The sequence below is a fragment of the Ursus americanus genome, chromosome 1 (assembly GCF_024610735.1).
Source record: "Ursus americanus isolate L20-20 chromosome 1, mUrsAme1.1.p, whole genome shotgun sequence".
Taxonomy (NCBI): Eukaryota; Metazoa; Chordata; class Mammalia; order Carnivora; family Ursidae; genus Ursus; species Ursus americanus.
Window position 1 is genome coordinate 89,213,051 of NC_142127.1, and position 19,355 is coordinate 89,232,405.

The window sequence follows — 19,355 nt, forward strand, 5'->3', positions numbered from 1 at the left end:
TTTATTATACAAAGGCTTCTAAAGTTTGGAATAAATTAACCTATAACGCAAGTGACCTACTAGAAAAAAGAGAAAACCAAGGAAAAAAAATTCCCCTCAGGATTTTTTTCCCACTAAAAGAACAAATAGCTAGATACTGGAAAAGGGAAAAGACACTCAGCTTGCCAGGTCAAACAAGTATTTCAAATTGTGCATGTTTTCCTTAGTTAATGACAGCTGGTAACAATCAATCCTTTGCCTTAAGGTTTCTCTCCACCCCCTGCCTCAAAACACTCACCAATAGGAAAGAATAAGTCTCTTGAGTAAGAAATGGTCAACATAATGATACTGCTATAATTCAGAAAGTTATTTCTTTAAAAGAAATTCATTTTCTAGAAAGGAGATTATGGAATGTAAAAGAACTAGTCTCTAGGGGCTAGGTTCCAGAAACTCTACACTTACAGAAAAGTGAAGCTAATAAAAGAAAGTAAAGCACTCTACAGGCAAAGTGCCACATAAATACTTAATAATAACAACCTTGTTTGTGGTTGAGATCTATTCTTGGAAAGAACTAAAAGCTGCACTATAATCACATCATACTTTGTCTAACTAGTTTGGTTTTATGTATGTGTACACAGAGCTAATATAAGTTAATTTTATTCCTAATTCTCAACTGTTCTGATTATACGAAACTTACTAACTTACATGATCCTTTGAATAAAGAAATGCAAAAAAACCCTGCAGAATATTACTCTTCTTGTTTTATTTTCATGCTCACACGTGTATGTGTTTTGGCAGATTTTTACTGAAGGTTTGGGAGAAGAGGAGGAGACTAGCACATAATCAAACTGCAAATTGTAACTGAATTGTCATACATTACCAAATTAAAAATCTACTACCTAGTCCCTACCATTGTTCTAAAGTCTCACTAGCCACATCGTCTTGTTGCCATCTTCCGGGGACTCTCAAGTGACTTTTCTTCCTCAGCATTTCAAATCTTCTTCCCTTCTTATGCAAGAGCATCCTAACCTCCCATCCTCTACCCTCCCCCATCTCAGCTTTGCTTTACCAATCCATTCTAGTGAGCCTCACTTATCCAGTAATATCTGTAAGTACTTTAAGAAGAAAAACTGAAGAGCAATTCATTTTACCTGGGTAGCCTGTTAAATTTGTGCCTGACAAGAGCACACTTCCCACCACACTTCTCACAGGAATACTCAAGTTCTTCTGCCTGTAAAAAGACAAGAGGCAAAAATAAAGAAGCATGAAGTTGAATCAGCATTACCCCATTAAACATTAATACTCTTTTCTAGTCACACTAGTTCAGTGCAATGACAACTCTGACCAGTTTAAATTTTGTGTCGAGTCATATGCCTTACTAAATTAAGCCCTAATCCTCAAAATAGGTATCTTATAATATCACATCCTATTTCAGAATTCCTAATTTCCTCTTTTACCATGGAAACATCTCAATTTATGACAGCAGCTAGACTCTACAGTAGCAGAATCTCAACCTTTTCCCCGTGGATGCACAAGAACCCCTGCCAAGAGTACATCCAGAGTTTAACATTCGGCCAGAGCAGAGATAAGATCACCTGCAGGTTAGGCGGAGTTCCTGGTCTGTTAGCTGTAACTCTACCCCTTTCTTATAATGGAACTCAATCTTCTGGTGACAGCCCACTAAGAACAACTGCTCTAAAAGGACCAAAGTTTGGGGTGGATATCATTACCTAGAGAAAACTGAAACAAGAAATCCTTAAAAAATGGGGGTAAAGATACACAGGAAAAGCTTCAAATTCTATGATAATAACAGGAATAGTAAGGAATGATAAAACAAAAAGAAAAGCAGAGTATTTATCTTTGGGTGGAGCTGAACGTTCATCATTTAAAGAACAGAATTTTTTTTTTAACCTTAGTAAGACAACCCTGCCCATTTGCTACAACAAAACAAGAACCACTATTAAAGAGACAAAGGGTGATCCTGGCAAATTTCCATCAGTTGTAAGGACTGCTACATAAGAGGTCCAATTATACCCCTAAAACTTGCTGAATATCTGTAACAGTATATCACAGAAAACATATTTATCTACAGCTTTGGATAAACATGACTCTTCCCTTTTGTTTCTAACACGTTATTATAACCTAAGGAAAAGCAAAGAGTATTTTTTCATTCCTCAGCTGTTAGATACAAACTTATATAGTATCTCCAATTTTTACCAACACTACCAAATTTTAACACACACTTTACTAACAACTGCTTCTAAGGTTAAAACACCTGCTATTGAGTTAAACGTATGATCCACTTAACCAATTAATAGTCATCTTTGATGAGTTAACAATTAGATTTATCAAGTTTTTAAAATTAAATGTTATTTATAAGTATTTCTCATTTGTTTTTCCTTCATGTAATTTTGTTAAAACTCTGCCTTAAAGAAACCATTTCAAATACAATTACTATGACATATAAAACTTAGTTATGTGAAAATACCAAAAGATATACTTACCCTAAAGAAAAGATCAAGAGAATCTTGAATTGAACGAGGAGGGAGTGGCTTTTTCCTTCGAGGAAGGTCAATGGAGAGGTCATTAAACTGTTCTCTTTTGGGAATAACCTCTCCACATCTGTAAGAACAGAAGAAGACAAATGGAAGCATTTAGAAGTCTAACTGTGCAATACAAAATAAATACAAATATACTTCAGAAACACTGTTCCTGCACAGAACTTAGCAGGTACTGACAAAGACTAGTCTTGGTTGATAAGCAATATACAACATGTAAGACTTTTCTAATGAGTATTTTAACCCTTATCAAATCAATATAGGTAAAACCTCAACTACAAGTATTTAGAAGTGCTTTATCAGAATGCTAAATTTTATTTTTTTTAAAAAGCCCCAAAGGTTAAAAACACTGAAGTACAACATACACATAGAAAAGTGAATCAAAGTTGCACAGTTTCATGAATTATCAGTTAACACCACTCAAATAAAAAAATAAAACATTATGGACTCCCTAAGAGCCCTCTCACATGTCCCTTTCCAATTACTACCCCTTTCTCCCAAAAGGTAACTATTATGTTGACTTCTAACACAACAGGGTAAGTATTGCCTGTTTCTGAACCTTACATAAATGGAACCATACAGTATGTTTTCTTTAGTTTCTTTTGTTCGACATGATTGTGAGATTCAAACATGCTTGCTACACGTGGCGACAGCCCATCTTCATTGCTGGCTCACATTAACCTGTTTTGAGCATGCCACAATTTATCTATATTACTACTGATGGACATTTGGATTGTTTCCAGTTTTTGAATACACAAACAATGCTGCTTTAAAAATTCTATGTGTTCAGCAACTCTTTCTACCCACAGGTCCTGTCCCCATGCTTTAATAATAAAAATACCTTTTTGAACTGAAAATAATATAAAATAAAAATCCTATGTGTTCTTGGGGCACCTGGGTGGCTCATTTGGTTAAGCATCCAACTCTTGGTTTCAGCTTAGGTCATATCTCAGGGTCGTGAGATCCCCACATCAGGCTCCATGATTAGCACAGAGTCTGCCCTCTCCCTCTGCCTCTCCCCATGGATGCTCTTTCTCTAAAATAAAATAATCTTAAAAATTTTTTTCTAGGTGTTTTGGTGAACTTCTGTTACAACTGTTTGATCACTGGGGCACCTGGGTGGCTCAGTCGTTAAGCATCTGCCTTTGGCTCAGGGCATGATCCCAGAATTCTGGGATCTAGCCCCGCATTGGGCTCCTCTGCTGGGAGCCTGCTTCTTCCTCTCCCACTCCCCCTGATTGTGTTCCCTCTCTCGCTGGCTCTCTCTATCAAATAAATAAATAAAATCTTTAAAAAAAAAAAAAAAAAGAACTGTTTGATCACTGGATATATTTCTGTACAATTTTTTAAAATGGGCTTGGAGATCAGAACACTGTATTTATCTGGAAGCAAATTCACTTCTTTTAAATAGCTTTAGTTGATGTTTTTCCTTCTCTGGGCATAGCATAGCACAGCAGCATTTTTAGTAATATTCAATCTCCTGCCCCAGTTCTCTACTGCCACAGTTGAAGACTGGAGACCATAAAAATATATTCTTCATTCAACAAATATTTGAGCACCTCTATCTAACAGGCAGAATTCTAAGATGACCCTTGCCCTCTGTATAATTCCATCCCCTTTAGAAGAACTTGTGACCACGATGAGCTTTCACTCCCATGAGGATGTTACTTTACACGACAGAGCGATTTTGCAGATATGATTAATGTTACTAATCTTAATGTTGAGTTGATAAAAAGGAGATTATCTGAGTGGGTCAGACTTAATCACTTGAGCTCTTTAAATCTGGGCCTAGAGGTCTCAAACAGAGGAAGTCAGGGATTCAAAGTCAGACATGTACTGCTAACCTGAAAGAAAACAAACAGCACTGCTGTGAACTGCCTATGGAAGCCACACAGCATGATACTACCTAGGAAATGAGTAGTTGCAGCTAACAGCCAGCAAGAAAATGGGGACTTCAGTACTGCAATCATAAGGAACTACATTCTGCCCACAACATTTTTTTTTTTAAGATTTTATTTAGTTATTTGATAGAGATAGCCAGCGAGAGAGGGAACACAGGCAGGGGGAGTGGGAGAGGAAGAAGCAGGCTCCCAGCAGAGGAGCCTGATGTGGGGCTCAATCCCAGTACTCTAGGATCACGCCCTGAGCCGAAGGCAGAGGCTTAACGACTGAGCCACACAGGCGCCCCTCTGCCCACAACTTTAATGAGTGTAGAAGGGGATCCAGATGAGAACAAGCAATACCTTGATTTCAGTCTTCTGATACTGTGAGCAGAGAACTTGGCCACACCCTGCCTAGAATTCTGACCTACGGAACTGAGTTCATAAATATTGTTTTAAGCTGATAAATTTGGGCAATTTCTTAGGCATCACTAAACACGCCTCCTATATGCCAGAAACTGTTCTAGTAGCATTGGGATTATAGCAATGAACCAACCCAAGATAAAATACCTCCCTGCACAAAGCTATACTGGAGGAAAGAGACAATAAAAAACATTTAAGTAATATGTATGGTATGTTAAAGTGATAGTGATAAGTGCTAAGAGGGGGGAGGTAGTGAAAGATCAGAGTAGATGGTTGGAATTTAAATAGGGTAAATGCCTAGAAAATGCCTTACTGAGCAAGTGGCTTTTCCATAAAGATATGGAGGGGAATATGGGGAAAGAGAATTTGAGATAAAGGGAACAGTAAGTGAAAAAGGCCCTTAGGTACCAGGATCCGGCATTTTTAAAAAATATAAAGCAAGGAAGCTAATTTGATAGGAACAGAATGAGGAAGGGGAAAGAGCGGTAGGAGGTGAAGACCGAGTTAACTGGGGGAAGAGGGGCTGCTGAAGAACAGATCATATGGGATTTTGCACATGACAGTAAGAACTTCAGCTTTTATAGGTTATGAGGAGAGGGCTAACATGAACTACCTTCCACTGTAAATGGATCACTTTCGCTAATGTGTTTACAAAAACCTCGAGAGAGACGGGATAGAAACAGAGACCAGTTTAGAAGGTATTCCAACAATCCAGGCACGAGATGATAGTGGGTTTGATCATAATGGTGGCAAGAGGTCAGATCCTGGATATACGCTGAAGGAAGAGCTGAGAGGATTTCCTAACATATGAGATGTAGGGATGCTAGATAAAGAGAAGAGTTTTGGGGCTGATAAACTCTAAGTATGGAACTGTTATTACTGAGACAGGGAAGACTGCAGAAGGTTTTATGGAGAATACTTAGTTTTAGATAATTAAAGTTCTTTGAATGGAAAATTCTTCATATTCGATAATATCTTACTATACTGAGATACCTTATAATGTAATTGAAAACAAGCCCATTTAAACTACAACAGTTTAAGAAAAATAAGTACATTTGGCAAATTGGCCAAACTAACCCACAGTGAGCTAGGACAGAGGCTAAACAATGAAAATTACAATTTGAGGTGTCTGCAATCTTCCTTGAGCCAAAAACCATTTTGTGTTTAAGGAACTGTCTTAGAGAAAATTGCTAATAAATCAACTAAAGCAAGGCCTTTAAGGAGATAGTTGTACCACTGCTGCTGTGGCCTCATAGAGCCTTGAGGCCTCCCAGACTTTCCACACCCTTGGGCCACTGCTCAGCCTACCCAACTGGTGTATCTAACATCCCATGAGACGTGCCACTTCATGCATGGCGCACACACCTCAAATGTCCACCCAACATCTGGGTGCTGCAGAAGTGGAGGGCCTGACTGATGCTGTTGGCACAGGACAGCAGCCACTACTTTGATATGGCCTTCTTTCTTCTTGTACTGCCTGTAGCCATTTCTATCAGAGGCCATTGAAATTTTCCTACCAAAATAAATTTGGTTGGCAGCCTCACAATTAAATAACAACAATTAAAACTTTGCTTCTCTCCCTAACTTGAACAAATTTGTTGGGACAGTATGTTAGAGGAAAAGGAAAAGATAACTGGCTACCATTTTATTAACTGCTGATGGGCTCTCCAGCTTTTACAAGGAGATAGCCTATATTATAAGACCTGGACTTTTTCTTGTAAAAACAATTTATCCACTGGGGAAACAAAAGACTGAAGAAATTATGAAGACAAGAAATGTCACACACACTAGAGCTACAAAGCTATCTTTCTAGTGTCCATTTGAATGCTCAAAATTCTAGTCACAATTATTAGAATGTTATAGTGGGAGAGAAATTTTTCTAAGAAAAACAGAAATGGAAGACAGAATGGATAGCCAATATATGGGTTTTGAGTATTTCTAAAGAAAATTTCAAAACAAATAGAAGGGAAGTAATATTTAGAGAACAGTTGTCTTGAGCGGAAGAAAATCCCAAATCTTTCAGATGAGAAAGCTCCATCATGTTAAAGGTAAAATTAAACAAAATGCTTAGATGCAAACTTGTGAAAATGTGGATTTCAAAAGTAAGGAATACCACAGATTTTCAGGAAGAAAAACATTACCCACAAAATCGGGTTTCTCCCAAAGGGCACAGAGTAAGAAAACACGATGGGACAGTAAACATAAGATATTATTCAGGGGGAAAGGCTACGTCTGATTCAATAATCCTGTATTAACTCTTCTGTGAAAGCAACACAATTCTTACTTACACAGAAGAAATCCACTCTCTCTGAAAAAATATTCAGAGATGTACTATTGATAACTGAAAAATTAATCAAAATAGAACGTTTTCATGTGAAGTGCATGGTTTAGAAGTCTTGGTAATGAGCATGGAAATTAAATGCAGAAAGTCAGTCTGAATAATCAATATAAACATGGTTAAAAAGCACTGCAAAAATTAAAAATAATTCAAATTACTGTAAAAAAACCCCTTTTTTTTTTAAAGATTTTATTTATTTATGTGACAGAGCGACAGCCAACGAGAGAGGGAACACAGCAGGGGAGTGGGAGAGGAAGAAGCAGGCTCCCAGCGGAGGAGCCCGATGTGGGACTCGATCCCGGAACGCCGGGATCACGCCCTGAGCCGAAGGCAGACGCCTAACTAGACTGCGCTACCCAGGCGCCCCCCAAAAACCCCATTTTTAATAAAGACAATTTGGTTTAATAAAATAAGCACTAGGAGAGAGTCTTTTCAGGGAAAAAGAAAAAAAACATCAAGTATTCCCAAAGTACTCGATATTCCACATAGAAATTAAAAGAAAAACCCACAAAAACAAACTTATAGATCAAAATTGTTTAGTCAGCACTACAGCACATGACAAAATAGCTTCTCCTTAGTTCTCACCCTACAAAGCATTTTTATAGAAGATAAAGATATTGAAAAGAGATGTTTGGTAGAATCTATGCATTTATGTGTCCTTATGACATAGAAAGGAAGGTAAGAATTAAAACCTTCTAGAAGAATTTTAATCATTTGCCATGAAGAATTAAAAGGGCACAGAGTCTTCTTAGACGCTACTTACGCTTTACAGATGATGGAGTGCTGAACCTCAAACTCCAAGTTAGTAATAACAGGGCAAGTGTACACCCTGGTGGCCGAAATATCTGAAGAATTTTCTTCTCCGGGAACAGGTTCAGTCTTCCAAGTTTTATTTAACTTTTCCATGTCCTCTTTCAGCTGGTCTAAGCACTGACTTAAAAATTCATGAGCATCCTAAGAAGGCACAATATCTTTAATGATACGATCAAAACCTTTCCTATCACAATGATAGCTTGCTAACATTGTGATTTATACAACTAACGCACTCGGAGGTCAGTACCGTATGTGAAAAAGGTCAGATTTACTCTAACGATTTTGGGGTACATATTTTGTGAATAAGAACAAATGACATTGCAACTGATGAATCACTAAATTCTACCTCTGAAACAAATAATGCACTATATTATTGTATAGTGTTGTATGCTGTATTACACATACAACATATAGTGTGTTATTACATATACAACACTATGTTAACTAAATTGAATTTAAAGAAAAATTAAAAAAAAAAAAGAACGACAGATTTTATATTTTTAACTACCAGTTGGATTAGAATGAATGAATAAATGAATCACTCCTTTAAGATAAAGTATTTTTTCTAGAAAAGCCTTTATAGCTAAAAAATAGCCCAAATTCCTATAAGGACAAATGATATCTGTATTTTTCAAATATGATAAAATACACAGAAGAGTCATATTAAACCCTACTGTAAGTCCTCAGGTTTTTCCACTTGTGATGAACACATGCACACAATCTCATTTTAAAATAGAAATTAGATAATACACTGAAATCAACTTTTTCAATTTTCCTTATCTCTAAAATGTTTAAAAACAATTAGTACTCACATTCTGCATATAACCAGAGAATCTCTCTGCTGTAGCTGAAATGGCATTTTTAACCTTCTTGAGTAAATCTTTTTTGGTCTCTGAATTACAGATATCTTTTTTAACAAGCAAGTGTGCAAAGCGTCTGTTAAAACAAGAGACAAGTTTAGTGACGTTTTACAAAAGTCTGGTTAGCATGATATTTTAAAGACTGTTAACAATGTCACATAAAACTTTAAGTGTCTAAAACTCTGCTACTCTATAATCAATAAGGTAAAAGGTTACTTAGTAAGAATGTAACAATTACCTGATAAGTGCATTCAGTGGAATTTTCTTCCACGGGATACCTTGCTTAAGCAAGTCATTTGCAAATGATTGAAGTGAAAACAGAGATTGTAAAATAGCATTCATATAGCAGGTATTTCCCAAATTGGAGAAGCTGAAAATGAAAAAAATAGTACTTTTGAAGTCAACAGTAGTTCCTGACATATGTTCATTAAAGCAGGGGGCTCTCTAGTATAGCATAGTATAGCACCCATCAGAATCACATGGAGGGCTTGTTAAAATACGTATTGCTGGGCCCCAACTAGAAACTTAGGTCCAGTCAGAGAGAGTGCAGAACTGTGCATTTCTAGCAGGATTCCAGTTGATGCTCATGCTGTTGGTCTGGGGACCATACTTTGAGAACCACTGCATTGTAAGATTATAACAAGGAAAATTATACATTTTCAAATGAATGCTAAAAATAACTGGGGACTTATCCAAAGAGCTATTTGTTCTTATTTATAATTTTAATTTTTTCATTGAGATATAACTTAATTCATTTCTCTTAGGTATATGCCCAGAAGTAGAACTGCTGGGTCACAGGATATATGTATTTAGGTTAAATGGGCATTGCCAAACATTTTTCTAAAGCACGTATTTTTAAAAAACTTTTATTTGAAAATATTCCCAAACTCTCAAAAAGTTGCACAAGAATATATTCTTTATCCATATTCACCGTTAATCTTTTGTACTATATGCTTTACAATTTAATGCACCTCTCCCTGTATTTCTCCTGAACCATGTGAGAGTAAGTTACATAGATCATAACCATTCAGCCCTAGATACTTCAGGGTGTATTTCACAAGAACAAGAAGATTCTCTTATACAATCAAAGCAGAGTTACCAGCATTATAAAATTTGATGTTGATATGCTCTTATCTAACATACATTGACATCTGTGAAGAATACAACCTCCGCCACCCCCACCACTATTGGTTAATGGATTGTTTCTCATGTTGGGTTTGCTATTTCTTTATGCCAAGATTCAGCTCAGGCTGGAAAAGCACATAGTGACACATAGTGATACCATGTCCTTTCCAGGGTATCACATTCAGAGGTACATGATATTCCCGTGCTGATCACTGGTGATGTCAACTTTGAATACCCTGGAGAGCTTCCACTTCAGACTACAAGGAAGTATCAGGGTCTGGAATTATCCTACTACCACGGATAATGAAAAAAACAATGGACAAAATATTGGACAACAGGCAGTGCAAGACTGTGATCCTTAAGAGAAGGGAAACAAACTGTGTGAGTACCATCCATTATGCAGGGTTTCTGGCTACAGGTAATTTGCGAACTGCAGTCCAGGGCGGGGTACCCAGAGCCCAGAAATCATGCTGAATTGAGTTGAAAGAAACTGGAGTTTGATAGGCTGAGGCTGCTAAGATTTCTGGACAGAGCACCTGAGAGGGAGCTGTGCAAAGGAAGAACTCCAGAAATATGCATGGTCTGTTGAGTATTTGGCTGAATACCAACCTGCGCATGCTTAGGGTAAAACCCCATGACACGAGGCAAGATTTTATTTTTTAAAGATTTTATTTATTTATTTATTTATTTATTTATTTATTTATTTACTTATTTGACAGAGATAGAGACAGCCAGCGAGAGGGAACACAAGTAGGGGGAGTGGGAGAGGAAGAAGCAGGCTCATAGCAGAGGAGCCTGATGTGGGGCTCGATCCCATAACGCCAAGATCACGCCCTGAGCCGAAGGCAGATGCTTAACCGCTGTGCCACCCAGGCGCCCCACGAGGCAAGATTTTAGCAGAATAATTCCCAGAGCTCATGCAGGACCCAAAATTGTTTAAGTTCCCACCAGAGTGGAGAGACCTAAGTGAACTCATAGGACATTACTAGAAACCCCAGAGGAGCCATGCTTTAGAAAAGGAATTAGCCTTAGAATAAAGTCCATTCTAGATTTGACACCAAAGAGCTTAAACACAGGTCTCAAGAATAACCAAACCCAATTGCAGATATTAAAACAGCTATTATAAATATGTTTCATGTGATCACAGGAGCAAAGAAAAAAAATAAACTTAAGAGGAAAGAAACAGAAGATATAAAAGAGCTCCAAATTAATTTTAGAGATGGAAAACGCAATAGATGAAAATACTATTGAATGAGATTACCAGATTAGACACTGAAGAAAATACCAGTGAACTTGAGGACACAGCAACTTAAAATATAAAAAGTGAAGTATCTATATATTTTATGTAATAAATTTTAGATATAAATACTGTGTATTACATTCTAATTTAAATAAAACAAAATATTAAACACATTACATTTTACATATTCCATTTTATATATTTGAAATACTTCATGTATACATGTAAGCAAATGTATATTTTCTTATTTCTTTTTTTGTAAAAACAAAAGATAGATTGCTATACACTGTATATTCTTTAGTGACTTGTTTTTTTTAACTTAACACATACTTTGTTATTTTCAGGTTTCTTTTTTAAAATTACAGTCACCTTAGTGGGTGTAAAGTGGTATCTCATTTTGGCTTCGAGTTCACGTACCTTCTTCAACTTTTTACACTTTCTTTTTCAGAGCTGCACAATTCTCCCTTGTTTCTAGAAATCTGCCCATTTCATCTAGTTATCTAATTTGGTGGTGAAATCACAGTATGGTCTTAAAATCTTTTTTATGTTGGTAAGGTTGGTAGTAATATATTTACTTGTGCTTCTGATTTTAGTTATGTGAGTCTTCTCTTTTTACCAGTTTAGATAAAGGTTTTTTGATTTTGTTGATCTTTTCAAAGAATCAACTTTTGGTTTTGTTGCTTTTGTATTTCTCTTGTATTTCTAGTCTCTTATTCATCTCTTCTCTACTCTTCCTTCTGCTAGCTTTTGGGTTTAGTTTGCTCTTCTTGTTCTACTTCCTGAAGGTGTAAAGTTAGGTTACTGATTTGAGGTCATTTTTTAAAAATCATGATAAAATACACATTAAATTTACCATTTAACCATTTTTATAAAAAAAATTTTAAGAAGACTCTATGCTGAATGTAGGGCTCAAACTCACGACCCAGAGATCACGAGTCACATGCATGTCCTACCGAATGAGGCAGCCAGGCGCTCCATTATTTAACCATTTTAAGGTGCACAGTTTCAGATGCATTAAGTACATTCACAAGGTTGTACAACTGTCACCACGATCAACCTCCAGAATTTTTTCATTTTCTGGAACTGAAACTGTATCCATTTAACAATAATTCCCTATTGCCCTCTCCTTGGCAATCACCATTCTACTTTTGGACTCTAATGAATCTGACTATTCTAGGTAATTCTTATATATAAGTGAAGTCATACAGTATCTGTCCTTCAGTGACAAGCTTATTTCACCTGACATGCCTTCAAGGTTCATCCACATTGTAGCATGTGTCAGAATTTCTTTCCTATTTAAAGCTAACCAGTATTCCATTATATGTATAAAATACATTTGGTTTATCTACTCATCCATTGGATTCTTGGGTTGCTCTCACCTTTAGGTGAGCATAGGTGTATAAGTATCTGTTCAAGTCACTGCTCTCAATTCTTCTGGATATATACCCAGAAACAGACTTGCTGGATCATATGGTAATTCTACTTTTAATTCTTCGAGGAATTGCTACACTGTTTTCCATAGCAGCTGCACCGTTCCCACCAGCAAAGTCCAAGGGTTCTAACTTCTTCAGAGCCTCACCAACATTTCTTTTTTAATGTAGGTGTTTCCTGCTATAAATTTCCCTCTGAGCACTGCTTTTACTGCATCCCACCAATTTTGGTATGCTGCTAGAGCTTCATTCATCTCTACGTATTTTTAAATTTCCCTTGTGATTTCTTCTTTGACTTCACTCGTTAAGAGTGTGTTACTTAATTTCTACATATTTCCAGTTTTCCATCTATAACTGATTTCCAGCCTCATTCTATTGTTCAGATACTTCAGATGATTTCGAACCTTTAAAACTGAGACTGACTTTGTGGCCTAACGTATGGTCTCTCCTACAGAATGTTTCATGTGCATTTGAGAATGTGTATTATGTTGTTGTTGGGTGGAGTGTTTTATATATATCCATAAGATCTAGGCAGTTTAGTGTTGGTCAAATCCTATATTTTCTTACTGATTTTTCTGTCTATATGTTCTATCCATTATTGAAAGTGGAGTACTGATGATCTTCAGCTATTATTTTACAACTGTTTTTCTCCCTGCAGTTTATTTAAACATTTTGTCTATTGGGGCACCTGGGTGGCTCAGTCAGTTAAGCATCTGACTCTTAATTTCTGCTCAGATGATAACCCCAGGGTTGTGTGATTGAGCCTCACATCAGGCTTCGTGCTGGGCATGCAGCCTGCTTATGATTCTCTCTCTACCTCTCCCCACTAGTTGTACTAGTTGCACGTGCATGCACTTAGTCTCTCTCAAAAAAAAAAAAAAAAAGGTTCAGAGAAAAGGAACAGGTAAGCAGAGAAGAAAGTGAAATACCTTCACTGCAAGTTTTATGTTATTATCTGCTAAGACATGAAGCGCATATATTACAATGGATAAGCCAAACTGGGAGAGGCCACTTATTCAAGTAAAAAGATAACCTTAAAGCTGTACAAAAACAGTAATTTGAGTGACACTGAAAACAAGTTGGTAGTTTGAGGAGAGCAATTTGGTAATAGTAATAAAACATTTCAAAGCGCCTTCTTTTAATCTTAACGAAAATACACGTCCAAGAATTTATCCTATAGAAAAGTTCCAATAAATTTTAAAAAGGCATGTATATGAGAATGTTCATTCTAGCCTGAATTGTAATGGGAAAAAAGGGAAATCTAAATGCATACTAACATGGTTGAAGGTTATATATTAATATATGGGGAAGCCCATGATCAATGTAGAGTGAAAAAATCAGGGAACAGATAATAGAGCACAGCGGTTAAGAATGCAAGTGGAGGGGAGCCTGTGTGCCTCAGCTGGCTGAGCATCCAGCTCTTGGTTTCGGCTCAGATCACAACCTCAGGGTCATGAGATCGAGCCCTGTGTCAGGCTCTGCACTCAGCATGGAGTCTGTTTGAGATTCCCTCTCTCCCTTTCCCTTTGCTCAACCCAGCGGTCGTGCATGCCCTCTCTCTCTATCAAAATAAATAAATAAATAAAAATCTTTAAAAAAAAAAAAAAAAGAATGCAAGTGGAGTCTGACTAGATTTACTACTGCTGTACCACTGACTATATCACCTTGAGAAAGTTAATTAACTTCTCTAAAGCCTTGGTTACTTCATTTGTAAAAGCAGTTTTTTCATACATCTAGCTCACAGAGGGCCTGTGAGGATTTAAAGAAAAAAAAATCTAAACACTTAACACACAGTATTCAACATAAACACTTTAGGTAAGACTGCTACTATTTTTACTATAGTTATTACACTATGATCTCTTTTTTATGTGTTTAATAAAAATACAACCATGAAGGGGATGGGGAGGATATACATAAAACACTGTTGAAGTATCTCAGGAGTATGATGAAGTGTATGTGATTGGAGACTACGCATTTTCTACTTTCTGATTAGTATGTTATATACATGCATTTTTTCCAAAGTTCAAAAACTGGAGACTGGATAATGGAGTTACCATTATTTATGCATGTGATAAATCTTTAATAAGTGAGTACATATTTGAGAACTGTAATTAGTAGGACTCCTTTCATCATTTTTTTGACATCAAGCAAAATATACTTCAGTTAATGACTTCATAAAAAGAAAGCAAAGTATAAAGAATTTACCTACCCCTGCAGTTGCTGCTGTTGGTGAGAGGAAAGGGGCACTCTTGGTTTGTTCCAGCCAGTGTAATCCTGGTTACACCTTAGTTTTTTAACAGAAAGAGGAGCAGGCTGAGGAAGAAATCCCAAACTTCTTTTGGCAGAGGGAGTTTGGCTTGAAACATTAGTCCTATTAAAAAGAACATATAGTGCATAAGCAAAATAATTTTGCATGCTGTTTTATCCCCTAGCGCGTTCAGAGAAATCAATGCCTGAAAAAAAAAATCCTAAACTTGCGGAAGCATCAGTAATAATGATTAACTGGGGAAAAATTCCCCAAATGTAAATTAGCAAGTCTGTCAAGAGATAGTTGAAGAGGGGCGCCTGGGTGGCACAGCGGTTAAGCGTCTGCCTTCGGCTCAGGGTGTGATCCCGGCGTTGTGGGATCGAGCCCCACATCAGGCTCCTCCGCTATGAGCCTGCTTCTTCCTCTCCCATTCCCCCTGCTTGTGTTCCCTCTCTCGCTGGCTGTCTGTCAAATAAATAAATAAAATCTTCAAAAAAAAAAAAGATAGTTGAAGAGGCATACAACACTATACCTACGTAACCTGTAATTATTAATGACTTGAGACAAACTATAATATAGTTTTACTTTGCTATTGACTTTTATTCTCTTAATGGATATGATACATCAGTTTGACTAGTCTTGAAAATATTTAGCAGTTAACTTTTTTTCACTATGACAAATAATGACACAAAAAATATTCTTTCACATAATCTCCTGGAGAAATTCCTTTAGTTTATAAGCTTAGAAGTGAAAATGTCAGGAATAAGCATTTTTAATTTTTACTTTTCTGAGACCTTGTGATTGTTTTCAAAAAGGCTGTACCAATTTCTATTTCCACTAACAGTGAATTTCCATTTCTTCACATGGTCTCCATTACATTAATGAGTGAAACTGATCTCACTGTTGTTCTATTTTGCACCTTCCTAATTACTACTGAAGTTGAACATATTTTTACAATTGTTTGCTCTTCTCTAAACTGCTTTTGTGTACCCTTAGTTTTATATTGGGTTCTTAATGATTTATAGTTTTTCACAGATTTTACGTTCTAATCCTTTGTCTATTGTATGTTCTAAGTATTTTTGTGTTTTGTTTTTTTTTTAAAGATTTTATTTATTTATTTGACAGAGAGATCACAAGCAGGGGGAGTGGCAGGCAGAGGGACAGGGAGGAGGAGGCTCCCTTGCTGAGCAGGGAGCCAGACACAGGGCTTGATCCCAGGACCCCAGGATCATGACTTGAGCCAAAGGCAGATGCTTAACTGACTGAACCACTCAGGAGCCCTGTATATGTTCTAAGTTTTAAGCTTTTACATAGTCTTTACCAACCTTTTATGGTTTCAATTTTTTTCCTTCATAATTCAGTTTTTATTGGTTGTTCTGAGGATTAGTAGACATTTCAATTTGTACACAATTATTAGTGTACCAAAAATCTAAAAAATCATGTAGTTGTAATTCTTTTCTAAAACAACTTCTAGTGACCTTCCAGCTTAAAATTTGAAGGCAAATTTTCCTTAATCAAGTACCAATTTATGATAAATGAGAATAATTTTTCTTATCAAGTATCAATATCTTCAAATGTTGATATGCTGTTACACTGTTAAGTCCCACTAATTCACAATGTAGTATCATATACACTACACACTCACATCTTCAATCTTGCACAGCACATTAACAAAGTTACTAGGAAAACAGGACTGCCAGGACCAAGATGTTACAGTGTACAAAATTCTGACAGGGGGAGCCAAGATCAAGGAGTAGTTTTCTTTAGGAAACAATTCTACCAAAACAACATGGAAAAGGAAGTAATTTAAAATGTTCATGACCTGTTAAACGCACAACTGACTCCAAAACTGCCATTTAGTATGCTTGGTATTATAGGCTAGAAAAACTACTCCACCTATGGAATGTTCAGCTGACATCCAAGACAATCAAAGCCTCCTATATTCAATATTCCACTATTTTCTGGTTGTACCAAGAAACAATCAGCAAATGATTTAACCTCTTAAAAAAAAAATCTACACTTAAAAAATTGGGATAAGGTGGGACTCCCTCCTTAAAAATGTTTCTAGAGCTACTAAAAAACTTGCATTTATAAAATAGTTGATAAAAATATTCCTCTAGATTATACAAGAAGGGAGACAGGGACCACTGATAAGACATGGCTTATGATATTAATCAGAAGTGGCTTCTTTCTCTCCTGCTTCATCTGAGGCTGGACTCTCTTCATTTTTAGTTTCTCCATTTTCTTTTTTTTAAAGCTTTTATTTATTTGACAGAAAGAGAAAGCCCAAGTAGGGGGAGCTGCAGAGGGAGCGGGAAAAGGAAGATCCTCACTGAGCAAGGAGCCCAACATGGGGCTTGATCCCAAAACCCTGGGATCATAACCCAAGCCGAAGGCAGATGCTTAACCAACTGAGCCACCCAGATGCCCCAGTTTTCTATGTTTTCTGCACGTAAGTCTTTTGTTTTCTGGTTAGCCACTGCAGCCTGTTTTTCCCTCTGCTCCCCTTTTCCCTCTTTGTTTGTACTTTTTTTGTCTGAAGATTCATCCTTTCCTGCTGCCTTTTTGAGCTTCATTTTTACTTTTGCAGGAGCAGATTTCTCCTCCTTCGCTGCCCCCCTTCCCCACCACAGAGCGGACCTCCCTCTTGGGCATCCTTGGTCACAGTGCAAGAAGAGCATGTGCAAAGCTGGGCTGCCTGGCCATTGCCCTATGGTTTCAACTTTTTTTTTTTTAAGATTTTATTTTTATTTATTTGACAGAAAGAGACAGCCAGCGAGAGAGGGAACACAGCCAGGGTGAGTGGGAGAGGAAGACGCAGGCTCCCAGCGGTGGAGCCTGATGTGGGGCTCGATCCCAGAATCCTGGGATCATGCCCTGAGCCGAAGGCAGATGCTTAACAACTGAGCCACCCAGGCGCCCCTATGGTTTCAACTTTTGTGTCTTAAGAATTAATTCTATAATTCTATACTGTAAGGGTCACAGAAATATTTTCCTATTATTTTCTCCTTAAAGTTTTTTTTTTTTAAAGATTTTATTTATTTGACAGAGAGAGCGCAGAAGCAGGGGGAGCAGCAGAGGGAGAAGCAGGCTCCCTGCTGAGCCCGATGCTGGACTCGATCCCAGCACCCTGGGATCATGACCTGAGCCGAAGGCAGGCGCTTAACCGACTGAGTCACCCAGGTGCCCCTGTCCTAAAAGTTTTCTCATTTTCCTCCTATTTAGGTCTTTAATCTGCTTAGACTTTCTTTTTTTAAGATTTTATTTGTAAGTAATCTCTACATTCAATGCACATGTGGAACTCACAAGTCCAAGATTAAGGGTCACGTGCTCTATTGACTGAACCAGCCAGGCACCCCTACCCTAAAACTTATCATTAGCTTTCTATCAGTTTTATCTCTTACTATGCACTACTAAAAACACTGTAATTTGAACAGTACAAGGTATATTTGCTTCCATCCTTTTGCTCTCAACCTTTCTTCATCTTTATGTTGTAGTTGTTTCTTTTAAATAGCATATAATTATTTTTCTTCCTTTAAAATCCAGTCTTTCTCTTTTTAACTGAAACATTTTGTATCTATATTTAATATCATGACTGATTTAGACCAATGACATTTTTGGGGGGGGCGACTAATAACTTTTAATATCCATGTACTAATTCTACCACCTGTGTCATTTCTGAGTCAGTATTTATTAATTTTTCTCCTCCATATGAGTTGTATTTTTCTGCTTGTCTGCCTAGTATGTTTTCTTGGATGCCAGACATTGAGACTTTTATCTTATTGGGTGCTAGATATTTTTTATTTCTATAAACATTCTGGAATTTTGTTCTGCGATGTGGTTAGGTTACCTGGAAACAGTATTATCTTTTTTGGGTCTTGCTTTTAAGGTTATGTAGGAACAGAGCAGCAATTAGTCCAGGGATAGATTTCCCTGCTAATGAGGCAAGACCTTTCTTAGCATGCAAACTCCTGCTATCAGGAACAGGAACGATGTTTGGCTTTACGTGAACTCCAAGTATTATTCCCTTAGATCCTGTGGGTGATTCCTTCCCAAGCCTTGGCTAGTTTATTCACCTGCACAGGTTGATGAGCAGTCAACTGAATACTCAAGGGGGATCCTCTGTAGAGCTCTATAGTTCTTTCTCTGTGCAGTTATCCCCTCCGGTCCCTGTTCTGTGAATTCCAGATGCCTTGGCCTCCCTGGACTCCTAGTTCCATTTCCTCAACTCAGGAAGAGCACAGGGCTCTGCTTGGTTCCCCCTCCTTGCGTGGCAGCCTGGGAACTTTCTCCAGGAAGCAAGGTGGAGCAGTCATAAGACTAATTTCATTTGTTTCCCATCTCTCATCAATCACTGTCCACTGCCTCATGTCCAACGTCATGAGACTCATAATATTTCATGTATTTTGTCCAGGTCCTCAATTGTTTCATGAAAGAGAGCAAATCTGGTCCCTCTTATTC

At 37.3% G+C, this 19,355-nt stretch overlaps 1 protein-coding gene across 6 annotated transcripts in view; it reads right to left on the minus strand.

The window, feature by feature from the left end:
* The window catches only part of USP37 (ubiquitin specific peptidase 37), an 82,925-nt gene that overhangs the window by 32,153 nt on the left and 31,417 nt on the right, over positions 1-19,355 (minus strand). For all 6 annotated transcript variants that reach the window (XM_045777614.2, XM_045777617.2, XM_045777616.2 and 3 more), the window contains 6 exons: positions 14,856-15,017; positions 9,090-9,221; positions 8,804-8,927; positions 7,942-8,132; positions 2,484-2,601; positions 1,131-1,210 (listed from right to left, as the gene is read on the minus strand). In XM_045777614.2, the coding sequence (XP_045633570.1) occupies positions 1,131-1,210; positions 2,484-2,601; positions 7,942-8,132; positions 8,804-8,927; positions 9,090-9,221; positions 14,856-15,017 (807 nt within the window). The remainder of the gene's footprint in view (positions 1-1,130; positions 1,211-2,483; positions 2,602-7,941; positions 8,133-8,803; positions 8,928-9,089; positions 9,222-14,855; positions 15,018-19,355) is intronic.